At 43.7% G+C, this 22,196-nt stretch overlaps 2 protein-coding genes across 4 annotated transcripts; one reads left to right on the plus strand and one right to left on the minus strand.

Annotated features, from left to right (window-relative positions):
* Window positions 1-38: 38 nt before the first annotated feature.
* LOC122415246 (uncharacterized) lies at window positions 39-2,860 on the plus strand. Its single transcript, XM_043427231.1, has 8 exons — window positions 39-444; window positions 613-973; window positions 1,015-1,019; window positions 1,065-1,235; window positions 1,346-1,562; window positions 1,663-1,840; window positions 1,921-2,112; window positions 2,217-2,860. The coding sequence occupies exons 1-8, from the start codon at window positions 441-443 to the stop codon at window positions 2,526-2,528; spliced, it is 1,440 nt and encodes a 479-aa protein (XP_043283166.1). The 5' UTR covers window positions 39-440; the 3' UTR covers window positions 2,529-2,860.
* Window positions 2,648-14,121, minus strand: LOC122414541 (uncharacterized). 3 transcript variants are annotated; one of them, XM_043425916.1, is made up of 6 exons: window positions 13,968-14,121; window positions 4,830-5,067; window positions 4,173-4,256; window positions 3,888-4,085; window positions 3,418-3,660; window positions 2,648-3,301 (listed from the first exon to the last, which is right to left on the minus strand). In XM_043425916.1, the coding sequence occupies exons 2-6, from the start codon at window positions 5,061-5,063 to the stop codon at window positions 3,071-3,073; spliced, it is 990 nt and encodes a 329-aa protein (XP_043281851.1). In that variant the 5' UTR covers window positions 5,064-5,067; window positions 13,968-14,121; the 3' UTR covers window positions 2,648-3,070. The 3 variants fall into 3 exon arrangements, with proteins under 3 accessions (XP_043281851.1, XP_043281848.1, XP_043281849.1); XM_043425913.1 differs by having other exon boundaries at window positions 4,173-4,277; XM_043425914.1 differs by lacking the exon at window positions 13,968-14,121 and adding an exon at window positions 8,046-8,177 and having other exon boundaries at window positions 4,173-4,277.
* Window positions 14,122-22,196: the final 8,075 nt, after the last annotated feature.

Raw genomic sequence — 22,196 nt, forward strand, 5'->3', positions numbered from 1 at the left:
TAGTCCGTTAGACAAAAACATAGGGAAGAGGCAAATAGTTCGACATGGAGACGCCACAGTCGCTGCGACAGTGGCGCCGCCAGTCGCTTCTTGTTGCTGTTGATGCTTCAGAGATGGGGTGGTAGGCGTTTGCTGAAAAAAAAATTCAAATCAATTTTGAAGTTTGCAATATCACCATAATATTTGTTTTTCGGTTCGGAGAATTACAGTATTTAAGCGCAGTAATATTGTTTAATTCGTCATGAGATAAAAGCAAGTTTCTCTGCGTATTCTCAATGACTCACTTTATCCCAGGATATCTTTTGTTAACAAAATTCTCGCATTCTTTACCACAGGTGATGCAGTGTATTAACCGTTATTAAATTCATCGTTATTAAATTTATTTGGGTTCACCCGTCGTAATCAATTTATCCAAGAATATTCGTCGGAGTTGATCTGCAATGTGTAAGTGTATCGATCAGATTGTATGGTAAAGGGAATAGAAATAATTTTTATAAATCCTGCGACGATTCCATGCTGTTTCTGCATATAAACGATTTTGTGGCTATTATATCAAGGGGACGCGGACTGAAAATAGCGTTATTCAAACTTTGCATATCCCTTTTCCGTTAGATCGTACCTCGCCAAAATTCCGTAGACTCGAGCATTTGATCGCAAACGATGTGCCTGCACAAGCTGAAATATTATCTTATCTGGGTCCATCGCTTGCCCAGATTTTCAATGATTACAGTAACGAAACGACGAGGACACTTTTGGGGGTTACCCCACCGCTGAAAGGGCCTGTTGACAAAGAACTATGGATATCACCGAGCGATCGTCTCGTCGGAAAGGTGGCCTTCAAGCCTCCTTTGTCGGACAAGTACACGAAAGCATGTACTCATCAAGGAATTTTAGGTTTCCCTTCATTACTCTCAAACTTCAATGCATCGATTTACAATTTGATTGGAACAACCATTCATTTAATAAAATTATAGCAGAGTGTTCTCCATTATCCCACGAAAAAATTATCGAAAGTGTCGGTAAACATAACCTGTCAATCTTAAATCGCAATGTAATTATATCAGAGATAGGCGAACATGCAGCTTTGAAATTTGAACAAGATACAGAAAGCAAAATCAGGCAGAAATTAGAAGAGGAGATGAAAGAAATACGGAAAATGTTTGAAGCGGAAAAACGTCGAGATATCGAATTGAGCGTCGAGGAAACTCGAAACGAATATGAGAAGAAAATTCAGCGTCTGAACGACGAGTTCCAAAAGAAACTAAAGGTCGACAAACATACGAGCTTCCCAGCATAAATCGATATTGATTTTAAAAAATCGAGCATTCCCACAACGATTAAAAAGTCATCGAAAAACAGGTGGCTCTTGAAAAAGCAGCCGAAAAATCATGGAAAGAAACGCAAAAAGCAATTCTTCGTGAGCGATGCACAGTTGAGTTGGAGATGATGAAAAAACTGAGAGACGAAGTCGGTAACGTAGTGTCTTTATTAAACGACGAATTTCAATTGGCGTTTCAAGCTCAGAGAGACAATATGGTAGCGGATTTCAATGCAATTATGAGGTACGAATACGATAAAAAAAATGTTCACAATCATTTAGGGTAACTTTTTTCTTTTTTATATTTTTCGACAATGAATTTATTATTTCGAATGATCGTTTAGACACGAGCGTAAAATAGACGACGCACGACTTCGTTTTCATCAGTTGAAAAAAGCCGAAGAACTAAATGCGCAACACTATCAATATCAGGCTCAAAAAATTTCGGACATCGCGATTATCGTATGTACTGAGAGAATGCGTTGCAGGTCCGAGATGCAAGCGATGCGTCAGTGTTTCGAAGTGAGCTTCAATCAAAAGTTTTTCTGCTCAATTATAAAAGCTAGTAAAAACGAATAAATTCGGTAATCTGTTCCGTTCAGCAACAAATAGCAGCTTTGCAAAAATTGGTGATCGAAGCGCCCGAAAACATCGAAGAAAGTGAGGTTATGAACGAGCCGGAAGCGGATCGCGAGATTCCGAATAGAAGTGACGATGACCCGAAACTATTTCAAGTCGTCGAAGTTCTCGATCACAATGGAAATTTATGGCGACCCATTTTCCTCGAGCCAGAAGTAAAAACAAATATTTTATTAGAGTTTTCAATAAATTTAACAGAATTCGCTTGAACGAGCCTGTATCGGAACTAATGCGTCAACATTTTTCGATTCGGGCGAAGGTTCCGAGGCTCAATTGTGCGAATGAAGAGCCAACTTTGCCTTTCGTGTCTTCAGCAGTAAATTTCTTTCCTCCGGACCAGTATACAGCGACCGATCGAGTTTCTCAATCGTCAGCACAAACTTTGCACAGTTACGACAGTCTACCATTTTGTTATTACAAAGACAAATTGTACGTGCGTTCGGATTATCGAGAAAAGAGTAGTGCAAAAAAGCCTGTTATCGAAGAGAAAAAAGTGTCGGACAACGAAATTCCTCGAGTCGCAAGTTTTGTTATGGAGCTCAAAAAATCGAAATCTTGTCCTCGAAAATGAACGAAAAATATCGTCAAACGTATACGAACGTACTCATATTTTCATTAGTAGTTGAAATCCAAACCGATCCGAAAACCCACAAAATGGTTATACACGAAGTATAATAAGAGTCAACGACATTCATAGTTCGTATAAACTTTATTTTTCGCCAATATTTTTACATTGACGATAATAAATAAAATACAAGTAGGCCTATCTGCATTACGGGTACAATTGTACGTATAAAATAATAATAAAAACAATTGACATCAAATCGACTGGTGGCGAATAAAGGTGAGAATTTCGTATTTTTCTCTTTTTCAATTATAAAAAAAAAAAACAAGTTACATACATCACTTATCGATTATTATTTATCACCGACCATATTTTATTTACAATTTAAATCTCGATTCTTCATCTTCGATTTTCCGCGTATCCTGTGTCCGCCGAGTAACGGCGTTCGATACGTTGAATTTACGTAGAGTGCTTCGTGTCAATTGGCATCACGGAGCGTCCCCTGTTTAACCTTCAAATTTTTTTGTTTCTCGTTTGTTTTGAATTTTTTATTCATAGTCCTCTTCCTCGGGTCGTACTTGAGGGAATCTTCTAAGAATGTGTTGCTGCTGCTGCTGGAGCTGCGGTCGTCGCTGTTGGAGAGGGATATTCACTTCCTCGGGACTGCGAAATACTTGGTTTACCGGCAAACGGTACTGCGGGAGTGGCTGTGGCTGGTGGGCGCGCGCTGCAGTCGGCAAACTATTTATCGTGGTCGATTGCTGTCCCAGAAATACCTGCTGATTTTTTACGAGACGCAAATGTTATTGAAATTTTTAATAATAAATGAAACGTTCCTTGATACAATAATAAAAAATAAAAAAATAAAATCAATGCAGAAAAAATGGAAAAATACCTGCGGAAGTGGACGACGCTGGGAAGATTGTTGTTGGGCGCTTCCATGATAATCTCCAGCGTCACGCTCGTCGGTGTAAATATCAGCTGGGAAATATCTCTCGCTATATCTGAGAGTTACGTTCGGTTTGTTATCGGCCTCTTGTTGGTTCAGTGGCTTGTACAGATATTCGTTTACGAAGTGGTACTGTGAACTCTTCTTGCAACTTATGTCACCGCTCGGTGGCATGCAAATAAGATGGACCTGTGAGAAAATCATGGGAACGCGTTAATAAATCTAATTGACGCGAAGGAAAAATCACTTTCTTCGTGCTTTCAAAGTTCAATGGCAAATACTTTCGGATAGAATTTCACAAAATTCGAATATTTCAACCAAAATTATGGTCTAAATTGAAAATATATTTTTTTAAATCTGCTGTCCCTGTGAATAATTACGCTATAAAAAATATTCGGAAAACGCTTTTGCCGTACCTGATGGAAAGTGAATCCTTCCGGGCAGATCCAAGAGTGTTTTGCGTTTTCGTGGCAATAGTGGAAAACTTCGCAATTCAAGTCTTCGTCAGCATAATATCCGGTTTGTTTGTTGACACAGTCGAATTTGCTCTGAGGCAAGAGAAGGGTCAGACGATCAGGCTCGTCCTTCTCCTCCTCGACGAGTTCTTCGGCTTCCTAATAACATTAAATTTTCCTCAGTTATCAAATCAGAACTGAACAAAAATTAAAGCCTTTCGACTTTTCGATCGACGAATCAATTACCGGAGAGTTTTCTGGGAAGCGAGATTGTGGTCCACCACGCTGACCTCCACCGCCGACTCTGATCGCTTGTTGGTTTTGATAGTTCTGAGATTTTCCACGATAGAGCTGTTAATAAATGTTTCATTCGTAAATATCAAAACTACGGCCCTTCCCGAGTTGCCAGTCGGTTGTGCTCGTCAAAAATGAAAATTTTCTTCGAGTCTCAATAAAACTGCTTTCTTATTCGTAAAACGAAAAAATCTGCTCACACTAAATACTGTACGAATTTATAATTTACGAAAGACGTTAAAAACCCTCAAAATTTTGACAAAAGAATGAAAAAAACTTTGCGGACGCACTTTTTACGTTTTTATTTCTTTTGTTTTCAGCTAGGCGTCGCCACTTTGTCACTCCCCCCCCCTTCCCGCCATTTCTTGGTCTTTGTTCCTAGTCCTGAGCTTCCAAAAAGATTCCGAAGCCCCTAATTTGACGGTCAGTAAGGTCAGTTATGTTAGTGATGTCAACACGAAACATGGAAAGTGGTGTAACGACTTTTATTTCTTTCTTTCAATTAATAATAAAAAGTGTCTTCATATTAGTTTGGTAAAGCATGTTCCCCGCGCACTATCTAACTGTTAGGAAATCTCGGGTGCTTTTATTCGATTGTTTTCCTCGTACCTGCTGGCCGGGGTTGACAGTTCTGTAAAGCGGTTGAGGGGCCGGAGTTGGTGTTACCGCATTGTCTTCGTAACTGTTGTCTCTGTAAGCGTGTGACGCTGCCCCGAGGCCGGGAGTGTAGAGCGGGCTCAAACTCGTTGGTTTTCCGGGATAACTGGATCTGCCTTCGAGCGAATCGTAAGGACTCTGGGCAGCGACGCTCGCCACCCACAAGACCAGACCCAGTCTGTACATTTCTCTGTAAGTGACAAACAAATTCTTGTTTAAATCCAATTCGCAAACTACTCATTTTGTAATTCACGTGAGACTGCACCGTGAATCTTTCGGTTTAACGTGTTCGACGCGATCCTATAACCTCTGAACGTGAAAATGGAATATTTTTTCTTGATTTCAATTTCAACATCAAAAGCATCAGAAAAACTTGACAATTTTGATAAACATTCAAAGTTCGCTTGTGTAACGAAAGGAAAAGAAAATTCCTGAAAATCTGATTGTAGAAGAAATAAAAAAATTGTGGTTTATACAGAAATGTCAGTATTTGAAATGGAAAAAGAACGAATTTCGAACTTTCGTACCCAATTGCAAAAGTTTCGTAATTAAAATTTTCTTTCAACTCGAAATCCCAATCGTAGTTTCATTAAAATTGTTGAAAAACATTCCGAAAAGCTGTCGGGATCCGATTCGATTAATTTGCTGTCTCGGTACGGCCGAGGTCATTATAACTTTCCCCTGCGCGGATACAACGACCTCGAGTCTGTGCGCCGAGAGACATGAGTAAGAAAAGGAAAAATAAAATATCTCGATCACTGGCACGGTTATTACGAGCACAATAAAATATCCATATAGTTACAAAATGCAATAACGCCGCCTCTCACTCAAATGTAAAAGGCGCCGTGAATGATATAGAATTACAAAAATAATAAAACAATAAAAATTCGAATAAAAATGCAGTACGAGTGAATGACCGAGCGCGAGTGCAAATCCTTATGGATGAGGAACCTCCGATATAGAGATATCTCCATAAATATATGAGCATGGATTCTCACTCATCCAAGTTTCTCGCGACTCATTCATGCAAATCGTTTTCTCAGTGCGAGCAAGCCGCTCTCGTAAAGTGGATTAACGTCAAATAAAAAAAAAAAAGAGAAAAGCTGCAAAATACCATATTTCACTTTCTCAGCTCAAGCGACCGCTGTGTGCGTTTCTATTTGCACGTTCGAATGTGTTCACGTGGGCAAGCAGGGTGCTCTTTCGAATATTGTTCGGCGTTTTTATCGATTTTATACTTAGATCGCGCTTGCGCGCTCGCAATCACGGCAATGAAAGCAATCGTGTGCGTTTGTGCATCTGTTTTATGTACATAGAGAAATTCTTACTTTCCCCAGTACTTTTATCGCTCTGTCATTGTTTTATTTACTCCTGTTACCTGAAACAGGAACGGGTCGGTTCGTATCAGTGAAATAATTCGTAAGCAGTTTGGCACGTGAACGCGAGCTCGTACAATTAATAACATTGTCGACAACGTTAGCGCTCGATTTGACGTAGTTTGTCATCGTAATCTGTGATAAAATATTTTTTCAACATATTTTCCGCCCCGACAAATGATAATTTACATTTATGTAATTGTGCTGGGATTTGTATGAATTATGAATCGTTCACGATTTTCTAGAACCATTGAAATCAAGGCAAAATAAAACATCGAAAAATGGCGTCTTCGAAACTCATTTATTCCCTCCTTTCTCTCATTTCGCTTTGGCATTATCAACGGAATTATTGGATCAGTTCAACCCTCGCAAAATCGTCGAACGTTTACTTTAATGACTCTATGATTTTCTCTGCCCTTCTCCACTCGCCGTAATTACACAATTGAACAACTCTGGAAAGACGCCGGTGAACGACGAGTGTCGGAAAACAAAAAGTCTTCGTTTATTTTCATGAAATTATATCCGCTAACGATTTTACGATCGATTTGCTCTCTTTGTAACGCGATAAAGTTTACGTCTTGGAAACTTTTTACAAGTATTTTTTTTCCCAGCAGCCTCATTTTTCACTCGAGTGTGTCAGTGGGTCAAGCTCTCTAACGCTTTTTTTCATAACCGCGTGTGTGCTCCTCGTTTCGCATTTTTCTTTCCGTAATAATAACGCGCTGTGTTCACTCTAGCGGCAGTACAGAGAAGTTCCGTTTGAAATACTCGCCGAAAGGAGGCGGTGCGCTACGAGCGGGTCGAAATTCATTTCTAACATTTCACAGCACCGATGAGATTTCCGAGGCCATTTTAACGAGCTTTGCTTCGACAGTCGCGGATGCGTGTTCATGCAAAAAGCGCAACGCGCGCGTTGTTTTCTCTTCTCGTGGAAGAGCTAACGAGGCTGTGAAATATCGAGGCGCGAAGTTTGAGCGGAAAATATGATTGTTTTTTATTTATCTTTTCGCCACGAGAATGGACACGAGAAGAGCTCGGTCATCGTTGACCTAGAACGTGATGAAAGGCTATTACTTCGAGTCATGTGTGCGATTGAAATATGAAAATCGTTGGTAACTCTTCTCGAAAGTTCGCTCCGCCATTTTGTGCGAAAAAATGGTTTCTTCGAACGAGAAATCTTGAGGTTACAACGACGCTACGAAGAGTTTTTCGATTTCCATCGGGCCATTTCGCTCGTTTATCTATTCCCTAATCGTTCTTCTCAGCAATTGCTTTAATTATTTATCCCATTTTAGGATAAAGCGAAACTCTCAACACGAAATCATCTAAATTCGTCACAGTTTGAGCCAATTACAGCAGCCTCAACAAAATTGGTAAAAGACACCTGTTGCTAAACCTCCTCGTCGCTCGCACAACCCAAGTCTACATCGGCTCAAATGACGTGTACACTACTGTACACACGCCACTGTGGAAAGTCAGCGTCACTTTCTATAATCTCCCGGTGGGCTTACGAGACACGCGCCTCGCATTTTCGTTTGCTTTATAACCTAGAAAGGCCAATAATACGTTTCGGTGGTCTCTGCGTGTTACGAAATATCTCAATAGCAACTCCAACAAAGCCGAATGTCGAAGAAAACCCCCGTAATTTTTTTTCCCAAAACACTTTCCATTCAAATCCCCATCGAAATATCAATTTGTCCAAATCCTCCACAAAAAAGAGAAAACTTTTAAACGACAAAAGAATTCATTTCCAAGTTCGCGCGCGGACGCAAAATATTTTTACGAAACTAACCAACTTTTGGGCCCAAAGAATGTTCTTCTCTCCAACGGAAACATCGTTGAATCAACGAATTCAATTTTTTCCCCACCACTCGACGATCGAGCCCGAACTTTAGTCTCGAGTCAGCAAATTTCTTCACTCGCAGTTCACGTTCCGATATGCGACTCGCATTAAACATTCGTTCGTGTGACAACAAACTCTAAAGTGTTTTGTGAAAAAGGTCAAAGTTCGATCTCGCAGCTCACTGTAATAGGCTCATAATAACAACCACCGTGATACATCATACGCGTTGAACGAACGTCAAGCATAGACGAGGCGAATTACGTCAGATCTGAGACTCGAACGAGGAACGATGTTCCTCGTAATGCGTATCTCTATGAACGCATAATAAACAGGCACATATACATATAAATCTCCGTAACATTGAGGTGTTGATGCATTGCAGAGGTTATGCGAGTTCTCGCGTGGGTCATCGTTCTCCCGACGCTATTCTAACCTATTCAAGACACGAGTTGCACACGAACGTGCATCCACGAGCTTCGCGCGGTAGCGAGTGTGCGGCAGTGAGTCAATAGTACGAGGGAATCAGCTGATGCTCGGAAGCTTCGTCCGACCGAGCCGTCTCCGATTTTCACTAATAAATTTCCACTCGACTGCTGAATTTATGGCGCTTCGCGTTGTAGTCGACGATCATTTATCTTCGCGTGTCGAGTGTCATTTTTTGTAAGCTTTTCTTTTAGAAAAATGTTGCTTTTCGGTTTTAGTTTATTATCGAGATTTGATGCAACTTTTAATCAAATTTTTGATGTTTTTTCTATATATTGAATATTAGGAAAATGAAATAATTCGGATTATGAGAAAAATATGAATTTCCAGTGGATAGTTGAGCGATCGAGGAAGTAAAAATGGTTTTTTCTCGTCAACATCGATGAACGGGGGAAAATCTGGGATTCCGGAGACACCGGACCGAAACATCGTTCGAGCGAGAAGCATCGCATCGACTTTTGGGAATGGGATTGAAAATTGTGCATTATTTTAAAAAATGCTTCACGCGACCGAAGAAAAAGTGATTGCGGAACTGTCGCGAGTCGTATTTTTGGGGAAAGCTTGTGAATACAAGAAAATTTGCATTCCCGCGGAGGCAGCGGAGTAAAACGTAGTCGAGTTCGACTGGAAGCAGGCGAGTTGGCTCGGCCGTTGAATTAGTATGCGAAGTCGCGCGTGCCCGCCCATGCGTTATGTCCGTAAACGAGGTTCGGCAGTTGCATACGCGAGAGAGGAGAGCATGCGGTGTCGACGACGATCATTAACGAGAATCGATCGGGTGAAAGAAAATATGTAGGCTGGCTGCTCGTAAGAGGGAAAAAATAACGCGAGCTCGTGCGGTACTCGCCCGTTTCATCGGCTTAACCAAACGGGCCGAACTCGACGGAGAACGCGCGACGAGAGTGAAAGTGAGTGGGGCACTTCGCTCGCTCGTATTACTCGCTGCTGCTACTCCGCTCCGGCTGCTGCGTGAACGAGAGCGCGTTTCAAATTTATCTGTATCGGAGCCCCACAGCCATTCGAACCTTCTCACATTCTCCACGACGCTGAAGTTTCCAACGTTGGAGTCCAACGAAATGAACGAAAAAAACGTTTGTAATTCGCCAATTTTTTATTTCACGAATCGTTGGTGCAGCTTGAAAAACTACGAAATGCAAATTTGGCAGGGAACAAAATAGGAGAATTACTGGAATTATTGGAGAGTTTTTTTCGATCATTTCGTTGGACTCCAACGTTGGAAACTTCAGCGTCATACATTCTCCCTGTATTCATACATTTTTTTTCTACGTTTATCATTCTGTCCACTCGACAAAAGTTTGCCTGTTTTTCAATAAATACCTGCTGAATCGATGACGATGAATCTTTCTTATCATTCTTTATGAATTCTTTCAAAGATCGTGAGTCAAACCGTCTTTGGGGTTTCACGACACGTTTTTCCTCGTTTTTAGCAGCAATTTCAATCTTATTTTCAGTTATTTATTCAACTTATTTAATTGGGCTCAAAATCCCATTCAATTTGGTATTTGATCGTTTCGAATTTCGAATCCTTTCTTTCCCGTCCAATCGACTGAACTTGTGCAATGAATTTTAATATTTTGTCGATTTCTAGATTAAAATATTCGTTATCAATGAAATTTGTCGGGATTTTTCGGCATTTTGAGAGTGCCCAAAACGAGGGTTGGGTTCGGCTGTTTTCGCATACGAAAAAGTTGGAATTATTTTGTCCGAATGACGAAAAATTAGAAAATGGATTTTTTTTGAGTATTTTGCTGGAAGAAAAGCCGGAGAATGGATTCCGTCGTTGAAAAATTCCGCTGCCGGAGGGGCCAGCGAGGACTCGGGGCAAACAGACGATTTTTCTTCCCTTCAACCGTTAACCGTTTTCGAGGTTTGGAAAGACCGTAGAAGTCTGAGCTCGCGCTCGTCGATTCGACGGTCGATAATTTCTCATTCGAGCCTGCGATCCGGGGTTCGAGAAAATTTGTCTCCCGGTCAGCGAGACTCGTAAACGCGACTCGCCTCGTTCGGAATAAAACGAGAAAAATAAAGTTCATTTGTTTATGCGACTCGACGTGACTGCAGCGATGAAACGCGTCGACAAATCCGAATTTCCTCCGCGCCGATTAATCGGAGTTCCTCAATGAAAAAGTCGGCTCCGCCGATTCTGCAAAAATCCGGATTCGAGTGAATCCGCGAAATCCACCGAAAGCTCAGTTTCGTTCTCGTTTTCGTTTTCTGTTGAGCCAAAAGCGATTTTCCCCCTCAAACTCTCACGAAGACTTCGTTCAGAGGAAAACTCTTTTCCCGCCCACATAAATTCAATGCAAAAGGGTGTCGAGGTACGTGGCGAAAGAGTGGACGAGCGATCGAGCATAAACGCAGCGAGCATGTATCGTTCGGCACTTTCAACGAATTCCGCACGATTAAGCAATCGGGAGAGACCGAAGAATCGAGCAAGTACGGTCGTTCACCTCGATCGATGATTTCGTGTTTCCTCGTGCTCCAGGCCCCTCGAGAACTGAAAAAACTCGTTCGCCAAGCCTCGAGTTTTCTGTGTCGGGGAGCGGGGAACCGAAGATTCAAAAGAGCTTGAACCGTCCGTCGAAATGATCGAAGGGCCCCACGAAATCTCGGTCTTTTCGTCAGCCTCGAGCTCTCGAGCGCTGCCAGCATTTTCAAAGAAAGTGTCGTTATATAATATCTGGGGAATGAGCGAACTGGTCCAGCTGGTTGCTCGCTGCCGGGACAGCTCCGCGTCAAGCTCGCTGTCCGCGTTCGCGGTGGTGCGCTCCGTCGTGCAGCCCCGGGGCTCCGGCCTGCGGTCTCGAGAGGGCCATATCTGCCGCGATTCGAGGTTTTTGAGTGCTGGGAAAACGCCCCTCGCCTGCTCAGAATCCTGCTTTCGCGCTCCGATCGCGAGCAGGCAACCTGCTCGATGCGATCGGACAACTTTGACAGGACAATTATACCGAGCACGCTAGAAATACCAGGTCGAATAGCTCACTATCTAATTCTCCCTCTTTCCCTCCGTTTCTCTGTCTCTGTCTCTCTGCGAAGAATTTGGAGGTCCGCGCTCCCGTGCAACGGAGCGGACCGATTCTCGCGTTGGAAAAGCGCTGACGTAATTTCTCCGAGTCGCATTGCACTTGGCGAGTGGAAGAGCGAGGTTCCGAGGACCCCTGGGGACCGAGGGAGTCGCCGTTTTTCGACGTCGTTTCGTACGAGATTCTTTCCTTTCGGGTTCTCGCGAGCTCGCGATAGGAGGGAGACGAATTTCGATGTTTGGGGCAACGAACGAGGGACTGTCGATGCCACTTTGCCTCTCCGAGGTCCCCGTTTCTCGAGCACTCGCTGCCTCGGGCCTTCGCTTCCGACCGTTGCAAATTTACGGCGCAAAGAAACGGAGGGAGGATTTCTGGGGGGGGATCGAGTTTTCTCGTTTCTTCCGAAGGATTGAAGTATTCGAAAAAAAATCGACAGCAGACTCATCTTTAAGAACTTGCTTTGTATTTAAATTCAAGTAACATCGTTCAGTTTCATCTCAAAACTCAAAACGCGTTTTTCTCGAAACCATGCACGTTTCTGACAAGGTTGACAGGACTGTCAAATTTCGTCGAATCGACTTCATTCAGGAAGGATTCTCTTCAGATAACTCACCGCTGTCGTCGCATCGCAGAGTTTTATTCTAACCTCTTTACTTCTCTTTCTTATTAACAATTGACTGCAAAATTTTTGTGTAAAATTCCACTCTTTCTTTAAGTGCCCGCCGTTTTTCTTCTAATCAAAATTTCCAACTTTCCTACGATGCTGCGATGCCTGTACTGTTATAATTTCACGCCTGCTGTGGCACTCGTGCTGTCAACCGTCGGTGTTTTTTTTTGAGTCGCCATTTTTCGAGCGCTGCCTAATAAAACGTACTAAAAATAAAAAATCCTCGCATACTTCATCGCTGCGATAACGAATACACCAAATTTCAAATCATTTCATCGAGACGTTTGAAACAAAAATTCCCAAAAAATGCCTCATTTTTCAGCCCCTCGCACCGATACTCCCCCTTAAGTCATCCGGAAAACCGATACGGCACGAGGCATATCGCGTAACCGAATTAATATACAGGATATTCTCGCTCGTAACGATCGATAGATTGAGTTATACGTATGTGTGGAGAATCTACAATGTTGTGTGCGAGATTGAGGACTCGGTGAGCGATACCTCGGGCGAGGAACCGGTTATCAGTGCCGCCGCGATCGCACACAGAATATTTTTTGCTTATGAAAATCGTGTGTGTCCGCAGCGTCGTGTAGAATTCTTTAACCGGTAATATCGCTAATACATAACTCGGGACCGGTCACAATATGCAACCGAGCGAGATGCGAGAACTCAAGTTTTATCGAGGAACCGCAAACTACCTCGGCAGCCCTGCCGCCCGCGTTGCACCAACGCGGAATTGAATTTTAATGCAAATGAGGCCAACACGTTATAACGCGACTTTACAACCACCAATTTCGTACTTTCATATTCGTAACTGTAACTGCGCCATTTTCAGCGTTGTAAGCTTACGAAAAAATACGTCAAGACGACGTGAGTCACTCGATCATCGAGACCATTTCTTTTCTCCGGTTTACCGACGCGATTACGCCCTCGATTCGTTAGATCGACGCGCCACAGGACTCGCATTTCTTCATCGAAATTAGCATCTTCGTTAATCATAAACGATGCTTGTGGAAACAAACATTAAACAAAAAAGTCATTTATACAAGAATTCGAATTTTTGTTTGATTTATTTCAATGTTTTTCCTACTGACGTTTACCGAGGAAGAGACTCAAACAACCCAGTTTTACTCACAAATATTATTTTTTTTTCTGTTTACTCGAATTGGAAGAAAAAAGGAAGGAAAACCGATCAAATTTTATTCTTTAATTTTGCTTTTGCTTCTAAATAAAAAACAAAAAATCTATCCGATTGAAAACCCGTCAAATTTGACCCTTTAATTTTGCTTTTTTTTCTAAATTAAACAAAAAATTATCAATTTGAAAAAAAAGCAAAATAGAAGGATGACATTTGATGGGTTTTCTCTCCCTTTTCTTGCAATTTAAATGCAAAATTCGATGAGATTTTTGGTTTATGAAATAACGAGTTGTTTGGTCTCTTCCTGAGTCGATGTCAACAGAAAAACATTGAATCGTCGTTTCATAAAACCCAACGAGTCGTTTGAATCACTCGCTCAATCAATGTCGATAGAAAAAGATTAAAAAATGTAAATGAAAAAGTACTGGACAAAGAATCGGGGAAAATCTTTGAAATCGGTCGCTAATAAAATCGATCGCGAAGCTGGATTCGCAGTCGACTGAAACGATGGATTTGAACTTATCGAGAGATATTCTTACCTGGGAAAATGGAGGTTGACAAGTCGGTGTTGGAAAGCTCGAAACAATTTGAGGGAAAAACAAAAGTGAGTTTGGCACGAGACACAGAGGCAGGAGGTACGGAGACGACACGCACGGGGTTTTATGTTGGGCCCCCCGTTAAGTCGCGTTCACTTATATAGTGCGCCACGCTGAAAGTTGCCTCCACCATGCGAACCTGAGACGACTTGTCGGAGGGGAACGCGTCGCGGTACGCGCGGGAGGGTTTTGCCGCGGAGACTCGAGTGTGCCAGCTTTAGCTCCGTTGATTTTGCATCCTCGTAAACGGAATAACGCGCACGCATACGAGAAACGTGCGAGGATGCGGAGGGTCCACCGGCTCGAAAAGTGCGAGCGGCTGGCCCGAGCCGATTCAACGATTCTTTCGCTGCACAATTTTGGCGGCTCGAAAGGCCGAAATTCTCGCGCGATAGAATACGAAAACTGCGCGATCTCGAGGAGGCGGGATCGCGTGCGAGAAAATCCACTTGGCGTCCGACTCAATTAACAAGGCAGATGAAAAGCGCGATTCATGCCTGCACCGAATCGCTCTCGATCTTATCGCATTATTCGAGTAAAAGTTTTGTCAATCTTCGAAGAAACTTGACGTGCGAACGGAATGCCGATTGGCACTGTGGATCGAAGAACTTGGCAGCCTTGAAAAAAGTTGAGCATCCGCGGAGCATCGATTCCTCGTACAAACCCCCCGGCTCACAGCTCCCGATCGATTATTCAAACAATATTATGATTTTCGTATCCAACCGAGAGAAAAAGATCGACGTAATTGCCGGAGATTAAAAACACCCGATTAAATCTCCTTCGCTGCGGTACACATTCGGCTAGCCGTTCGACGCGGAGCTCGCGCACACCCGCGACGTAAGATACGCCATTGTTCATATCGATCCGTGAACACGATACTCGCGCCAGGAAAGAATGTTGAGCACACACTCGTTAGATCGAGAACGATTAATTTAACGAGTACGTTCCCGACTTTCCGACAATCTGAGTCACACATTCGACACATATTCGCTCCTCGGTTTCTGAGTCATTGAATTTTCGACTCGGATACTCTCGAGGAGCGTTGAAAAATGGCTCGGCATCGCGCTGAACCGCTCGGACCAACTTTCAAACTAGTTCATCCACGAAAGGATTTTCTCGAGAAAGCCTTGAAATTTACTCACAGTTTAAATGCGTTGTCGATTGACACGCGCGTATCAAATTTTGAAGGGTTCGCTTTATTGGCAATTGAGACAAACGTGCTTAAATATGAAGAAAAAATATGAGAAAGTCTTACTGGTAATTAAAGATTGAATGAAATTGGTAATGAGCACTCGTGTAACCTCGCATTTGCTTATTTCGGCATTTTGTTTCTTCGTGCCTTGGCCCATTCTTGTCACAGTCTTTCGTCTTTGTGTTTTCCCTTCGCGCTCTCCAATGCGATGTTTAACACGAAAAACTGTAGATTTCCGCCAGGGACGACTAAAACTTGGGATTTCATTCGCCAAAAGATAAGTTGAAAAAAAGTATTTGCGATTTCGAATTGATAACTCTGAAATTAATTTAGAGCGATGATATATCTTAATTCGGGAATCGAGCTAATTTGGACACCGATAAAATACGATCCTTCGGGCACGATCTGCCTTAATTGCGGCTAGAATGTCCCTCGACCGTTTGCGAGCTGCGATTGTGTTTTTTCTTAACTCCTTATCGATTAATTCAGGAGCGATTCCGATCGATAAATAATCGAAACAAATTGCTTCTGAGGGATTATCGATAAGCGCTGTCACTCGAAAATCGGCTTTTTCTGTGCTCCGCTCTCGCGGTCTCGGCGGCGCCCTCGCCACGGATCTCAAACAATGAAAGGGGCGATATCCTTGAAGTACGTATTAACATTACGTATCGGCACGTTCATTAGCTTCGCTTCTGCGTACGTATATCTGTGGCGGACTGAAAGAAATGCGGCGATAAAAATGTGAGTGTTCCGCGAACAGGATCGTTCGTCGAGTCCGCAACTGAAGTGCGAGACACGCTTGGTCAGCCGAATACGCGCATTCGGAGCTTTCAAAATGGCACAAACTTCGATAACGGGGAACGCATGTTTGTGGATAATCGCGAGAAAAAACTGGAAGCCCTTTCAGCGCGTTATCAGAGGAAAGCGGGCTCGCGAGTTTCTGGATTCGGCGCTCTTGTTTCCAGGGAGCTGAAAAAATGACGAAAATGGCAAGCGTTCCATTGTCTCGCGCGTGCGAGTTATTCGAATTTCCCTCGGTGAAAGGTCTTTCTCAACATCGAGAGATTTTAACTCCCCGAGTATTCATGCGGGAATAGTTAACGAAAAAGCGTCTCTGCGTCTCCGAAAACCAGTCAATTTTCTTCGTCCTCGTTCCCGACGAAAAATCAATCAATCGATCGTTGGACGGGCCCGTTCGAATATTGTCTCGAGAAGGCGATCGATCGCGATCTCCTGCGAGGCGCAGCCGATTTTTCGGCTGCCACGTCCGAGCAGCTCGCGCGTTCGCTTTTTTTCCTTTTCTTCTCCCTCGCGCCAGAGAATGGGCCATACGTGAGCCAGACGCATATCATTCGGTGAAAACAATGAGAGCTCACCTCGAGCGTATAAAACGCTTCGAGCAACGCGAAATAAAGAAAGCGATTTGATGCTGAACCGAATTCATACATTTCAATAAATTAGTCGTTATTCAGTGCGTTTAAACATCGACGATGAAACATCGCGCCCCCCGCCGCTGCCTTCCTCACGCTCGATCTCAGCATCCTTAATTATTTATCAAACCTCCGTTTAAATTACTCGCTCATTTTACTTTCGGGACTCGCGACCGTCCCCGGACTGCGAGAAACCATCGAAAGCCTCTCTCCCTCGCGGAGAACCGACCTAATAGCATAAAAAATACTTTCTTCGACGGCTTTCCATCTCGTATTTACCGAAGAACGACGCCTTCCATACCCGGACCGAGTATAACCAGTCGCACTTATCGCTAATTATTCGATTGATAAATCAGCGCGTGTTTATTACTGAGCTACAAATTAAACGAGTCTCCGGGCACGGGAACTCAATGCAGACTCCAATAAAATTGTCACCCCGCATTCGGCATACTCGTTTTTTCGGATAATCCGCACACGGCGATCTCATTCGTTTTCATTGTGCGAGATCGTCGATAAAGACGGGCTTTTTTTCATTGCGATAACGCGCGGTTCTCGACTCCAAACGCCTCTCAATCGCGGAGAAAAAATACAGCAAAAAATCTGCAAGCAAAGACCTCAAAGATTCTGAAATTCAGGAGTTTTGGTATATGTGTTAATAAATGTTAAGGATGTTGAGGCGTTAGAATGAAAATGATGTCATCGCTTTTAAAACGATTGCATCTTATCAAATGGAGTGTAAAATAATGAGTTAAATTTTCAGACAGTTTAGGAGCATCGTTGCTGAGAAAAATCAATAATATGGAAGTCAAGACACATTCAGGTGATATCTCCGTCAAAAATGATGCTAAAAATATGAAATTTTTTGGGCAACGTGAGCAAGGCTTGCTGAATAATGTCAATTTTTTCAGATTTATTAGGAGATTTGCTGACATTTGCTAACTTTTGAAAGGTGCAGGTCATAATTTTTGGGTAAAAAAATTACTGTATTTGTCTCAACTTCCTTGAGAAATTGACGAAATTTGGTGACGACGTTCTTCAACGTAAAGTGCAAAAGCACAATATTTTTTCTATATTTTCTTCTACGTAGTTATCGAGTAATTGAGCATTAAAGCAGAGTTCTTAGACGTCACTTGGAATTTTCGAAATGTAAATTCTTCGACACAGTTTGAGCGATTAAAAAAAGATTCCGTCAGCCTGCGCAGGACGATGGCAAAAATCGCTTCGCGATATGAAGTTTCGTGATGCGAGTTGAAATTTTTCATTTCGTTTCGATAAATTAAGCTCGGCACGGTCTGCTGCTTCAGTTTGATGTGCGGCGAGGGACGATAATTTTTGTAAAATTTGTTCCGCCGTCGGCCGGAACGAAGTTCTTCCATCGAGAAATTGGAGCCTCTGGGAAACGGCTGTTCGCCGGGAAATGCTGATTCCTGAAACGGCCATTTCGGGAAATGCTTGTTCAGGGCCTTGAAAAATGATTGAAAGGACAACGGAGGATCGAAAAAAGGTGAAAAATGGTACCGCTCGAACGGGCCTTGGCTCACATACGCGAAAGAGTGTGCGCGCGGCGCGCGATCCCATTTTCTCAATCTCACTGCCGAGAGTTAAACTCTCGATTATTTTCACGCAGCATGGAGATCGCTGTTGGTGCGAGCGAGCGTGCGAGGCGACGGAGGCTCGTGCGCGCACACATACCGATCGCGCACGAAATGGAGGAGAAATACGGAGAAACTAATGATCGGTACACGGCCACTTCCGGAGCACAGATTCCTGCGATTATAAGCGTGTCTACGCGCCCGTATGTACACATTCAGATCTCGAGTCTAACGCTCGTGGGAACTCTCGATATTAAGGCATTGAGAGCCAGCTGTGAAAGCGATCCGAACTGTGCGCTGCTACCGCCATATTTAATAAAGACCAACTTTAACGGCGAGCAAATGTTCGAGCCGAATGTGGAATTTCATAGGCTTTAAGGGGAGGAATCGCGCCGCGGCTCCGGTGCTAAAACCACGAGGATTTTCTTAACGAGGGCTTTTCGGAATTTATGCTTCTTCGCGCTGCTCCGCTCTGAATTGCCGGAAACCGCTACACGCTCGAGCTAAAGTTCAAATTTAATTGAATAGTGGCGCACGAATCGTAGAATTTTTTATTGTCGCGAGCCACTCGCGGTGAGTCGGATCGCAATTTTTATCGAATCGCGGTTGCGAGGCTGCAGGGAAATACGAAAACTCAGATTCGGGGATAGAAATTTCCCAATTTTTCTTCCTCTTTCCTCCCAACTGCACTTTTGTCGTTACGTGAGCAAACTCTACCTGCTGCTTACCGTTCGGCGCTTTTCCTCTTTCGATTCCTCCGCAACGCTGTAAATATACTTGCCGAGGGTCAGGGACGACGAGAAGGGGAAAGCGGCCGAGCGAGGGGCGAAAAAAGCAGAATTATTCTCCGAGCACCTGAGATCGTTGCACCTTGTGACGGAGCGAACAGCACCGAAATGCGAGAACGGCCGAGGGAGACGCCGAGAAATTATCATTCGAGGCGTGGGGAGTGGTCTCTGTTTCCTCATTTTCTTTCTTTTTCTTCATTCTTTCCCTTCCCTTTTCACCTCTTTCTCTCCTTCGGCCAGACGCGGCAGGAAAAGATTCGGGGGCCTCTCTCGCAGGGCAACCACGAGTAAGGAACACTTTCACCGTCTTTCGTATACACGTTGAAATACGTACGGGGCTTTCTGTCAACGAAACTGTCAAGTATTCGAGCCAATTTTCCTTCTTTTCGTCATCCTCAGAATTTTTATTCAGAGTCTCGGTATGCGATACTTTTTCCCTGAAATTACGCGCTTTTTCATCGAGCAAGATTCGTGAGAACATTCTCGTGAATGAGGAAAAAAATTCTGCAGACCAAAATTCGTATAAAAAACGCTTTTTGTCGTTCGCTCGCAAAACGATCAAATATATCAAGATCGCGCGACTCAAAAATCGTTCCGCCCTCGGAGGAATTTGAAAGGCGATGAAAAGCCCCAAAAACCGTCTCGTTTCAAAAGGGAGGCAAAGTCCCAAAATTCCCCCCCTCCAATTTTTTCTTCTCGTTCTCTCCTAAAAATAAAAGTTCAAAGTGAGGTGAAGTCGCGCCGAATTTCGGTTGTCGAAACGCCCAGCGAAATATCGTTTTTTCCGAAAACCTCGAGAACTCCTCGGGACCTCGAAAAAGCAAATTTTTCGTAGAGTGCCCGATGCAAAACGTCCAACGTTACTACTGTTTCGTGTACACAGATATAAAGCCAGTTGACTATAAGTCTGTCGAACCCACGGGAGAAAGCGAGAACTCCGGCGTGCCCTCTCCCCGTGCAGCGGGGGAGCTCGGGGCGGAGAGGAGAGAGCGTCAATGAAGCATAAAGTTGAAAAAAAAGGAGAGCTCTCGATTATTTCGCAGAGGCGAGCACGGACCCGTAATTAACGGGAGGCGAATAAATCGGCGAGTGACAACGCGAGAGCGACGACGGACCGAGTCAACGCGAGTCAACCCGAGATATTCGAGGTTTTCAAGGTAGTGTCTCAAGGTCACCGTTGAGTCTTCTGTGGCGACTTAAGATCGTTGGCAAATCGGAGAAAGAGCGATTTTCTCGTCGATCGATCTAGACGCGAATTCCGTCGTTATACGTTGGAATATTCAGATTCGGATGACGAAAGGAAAGTCGTTGGGAAAAATGACGTTGATAATCGGCACGACGAAATGACCGATTTTTTATCTTTTTCCCCCGTTTCGATGCATTTCGCTGCAAAGAATCGCTCCGCTTTCATGGATCGATGGATCCAGTTTCGAATACTTCATAACGATCGTATTGCCTCATGCAGAGCGACCGTCTCGAATCCTGATTTCAACGCTTCGCGTTTCTCGTTCAATTCCCGTACCGGAACTTGCGGCGAAACTGCATCGAGTCTCAACGAGGAAGGACTTTCGATGAGAAGCTCGTCGCGATCGGCATCGCCGCGCTGCCTTATCTTACAATTCTTCAAACTTCGTTTCAACGCTAAGCCAGGAATCCCGGTAAAAAAGATCTTCGGAATCGTCGATCCGCACCGATCGCCGCGTCTCTCCGACGGTAACTTGCCGACCATCGTATCGACCAAACCGGGGCTCGAGGACCGTCGGAATGTGAATGCGTTGCCTCGAGATCGCACAGACTGCTGAGTAACTCCACCGCAGCGATGGAAAAGCGAATGATTTTCATTGATCGGTTTACCGATCGAGCTCGATTCATTTTCTCTCTTCCCATTATAAATGCAGCCAATTATTCGAAAGTTTATTTTCGTTCCCGGGGAGAATGAAATTTCGAGAAATCGCAGTTGTTTTCAGTCTTTTACATTTCAAAAGTCGGAGGAACCGAATGCACGAATCAGCACAATCTTTTTCGTCGTTCCAAATTTTTTCTTATTTCTAACACTAAAAAACAACACCGAACGATTACGCGGAAGACTCGTTTATGAAACGTCACGAATTATTGGGAAGAATTTAAAAAATGACGCAACGACCCTTCCAAATTTTTCCCACGGAATTTCACGTCCATTTTTTCGAACGGTTCGTTCCGAGCCGCTGCGTTTGGCGCACGTTTTCGTTAACAGGGACCACCGGACCACCCGAGGCCGGAGGGATTGTAGATTGCGTGCACGCGTATCATAGCGCGTGAGCATGCAGAAACAACACTTTCACTGTTCGTGTGTCTCGCGCGCGCACTCGAAAAAGTGAGAAAACAAAAATTGGGTTACATTGTCGTAACTGTAAGAATCGATCGTCCTCGCACGCATGCTCGTCGTCGTTGCATGCTCCGAGCGCCCAATTTACGGCCGCATTCAGCGACCGAATCATTTATTTCGTTGCCGACTCGATTTTTTGTTCAATTTTTGAGACCGATCGATGAAAATTTTCGATCACGCAGCGAATAGGAAAAACTCGAAAACGAATCGAAGGGGATGGCGAGAAGCCCGAGAATCGCACGTTCATATAGCGCTCCGTTGTTCGTTACCGTTCGAAGTAACGACGTTTAACGAGCTGCCGAAAAAGAGCTAAAAGACAAAGTGACCGCTGGCGAGAAAGATCCGCTCCGTAATTACAAGAGAGAAGGACGGAGAGCTCGGTATCAAGGACAGCCGGTGAATTCGGCGGTATTTGCTCACGGAGAATGCGGCGATTCGAAAACCGCGCCGCCCTGGCTGCGGGCGCTGCGCTTTTTCTCTCTCCGTTCTTTCTTTTCATACATTTTTTCATCCTTTTTTCTCAACACGGTTACCCGTTCGGTTGAGAATTTGAGGTAGAAAGTAGGCCGGCACACCTCGCCCTCGCACATCAGAAATAATATTTTTACGTAAGTGAAATAAAAAAAACGCTTACCACCTGAAAATCCGCAATTACGAGAAAGATGAGTGTCATTCCGACAGTTTTACAACTTGTTTCTGCCTCGGAGATCGAGGGGGATCGATAAAACGTTGTTTTCATCGCGGTACCAAAGTTTTATTGAACCTCTAACAACCGTACAGAATCAAACGACTTATTCTACGCGAT

The sequence above is a fragment of the Venturia canescens genome, chromosome 8 (assembly GCF_019457755.1).
Source record: "Venturia canescens isolate UGA chromosome 8, ASM1945775v1, whole genome shotgun sequence".
Classification (NCBI taxonomy): Eukaryota; Metazoa; Arthropoda; class Insecta; order Hymenoptera; family Ichneumonidae; genus Venturia; species Venturia canescens.

Coding starts and splice junctions, on each gene's coding strand:
- LOC122415246 (XM_043427231.1), top strand. Junction 1,236..1,345: donor ATATGAGAAGAAAATTCAGC/GTCTGAACGACG, acceptor ACGATTAAAAAG/TCATCGAAAAACAGGTGGCT. Junction 1,841..1,920: donor CGATGCGTCAGTGTTTCGAA/GTGAGCTTCAAT, acceptor TGTTCCGTTCAG/CAACAAATAGCAGCTTTGCA.
- LOC122414541 (XM_043425913.1), bottom strand. CDS start 5,063: ATGTACAGACTGGGTCTGGTCTTGTGGGTGGCGAGCGTCGCTGCCCAG. Junction 4,278..4,829: donor CTGTCAACCCCGGCCAGCAG/GTACGAGGAAAA, acceptor ATTTATTAACAG/CTCTATCGTGGAAAATCTCA. Junction 4,086..4,172: donor GCTTCCCAGAAAACTCTCCG/GTAATTGATTCG, acceptor TAATGTTATTAG/GAAGCCGAAGAACTCGTCGA.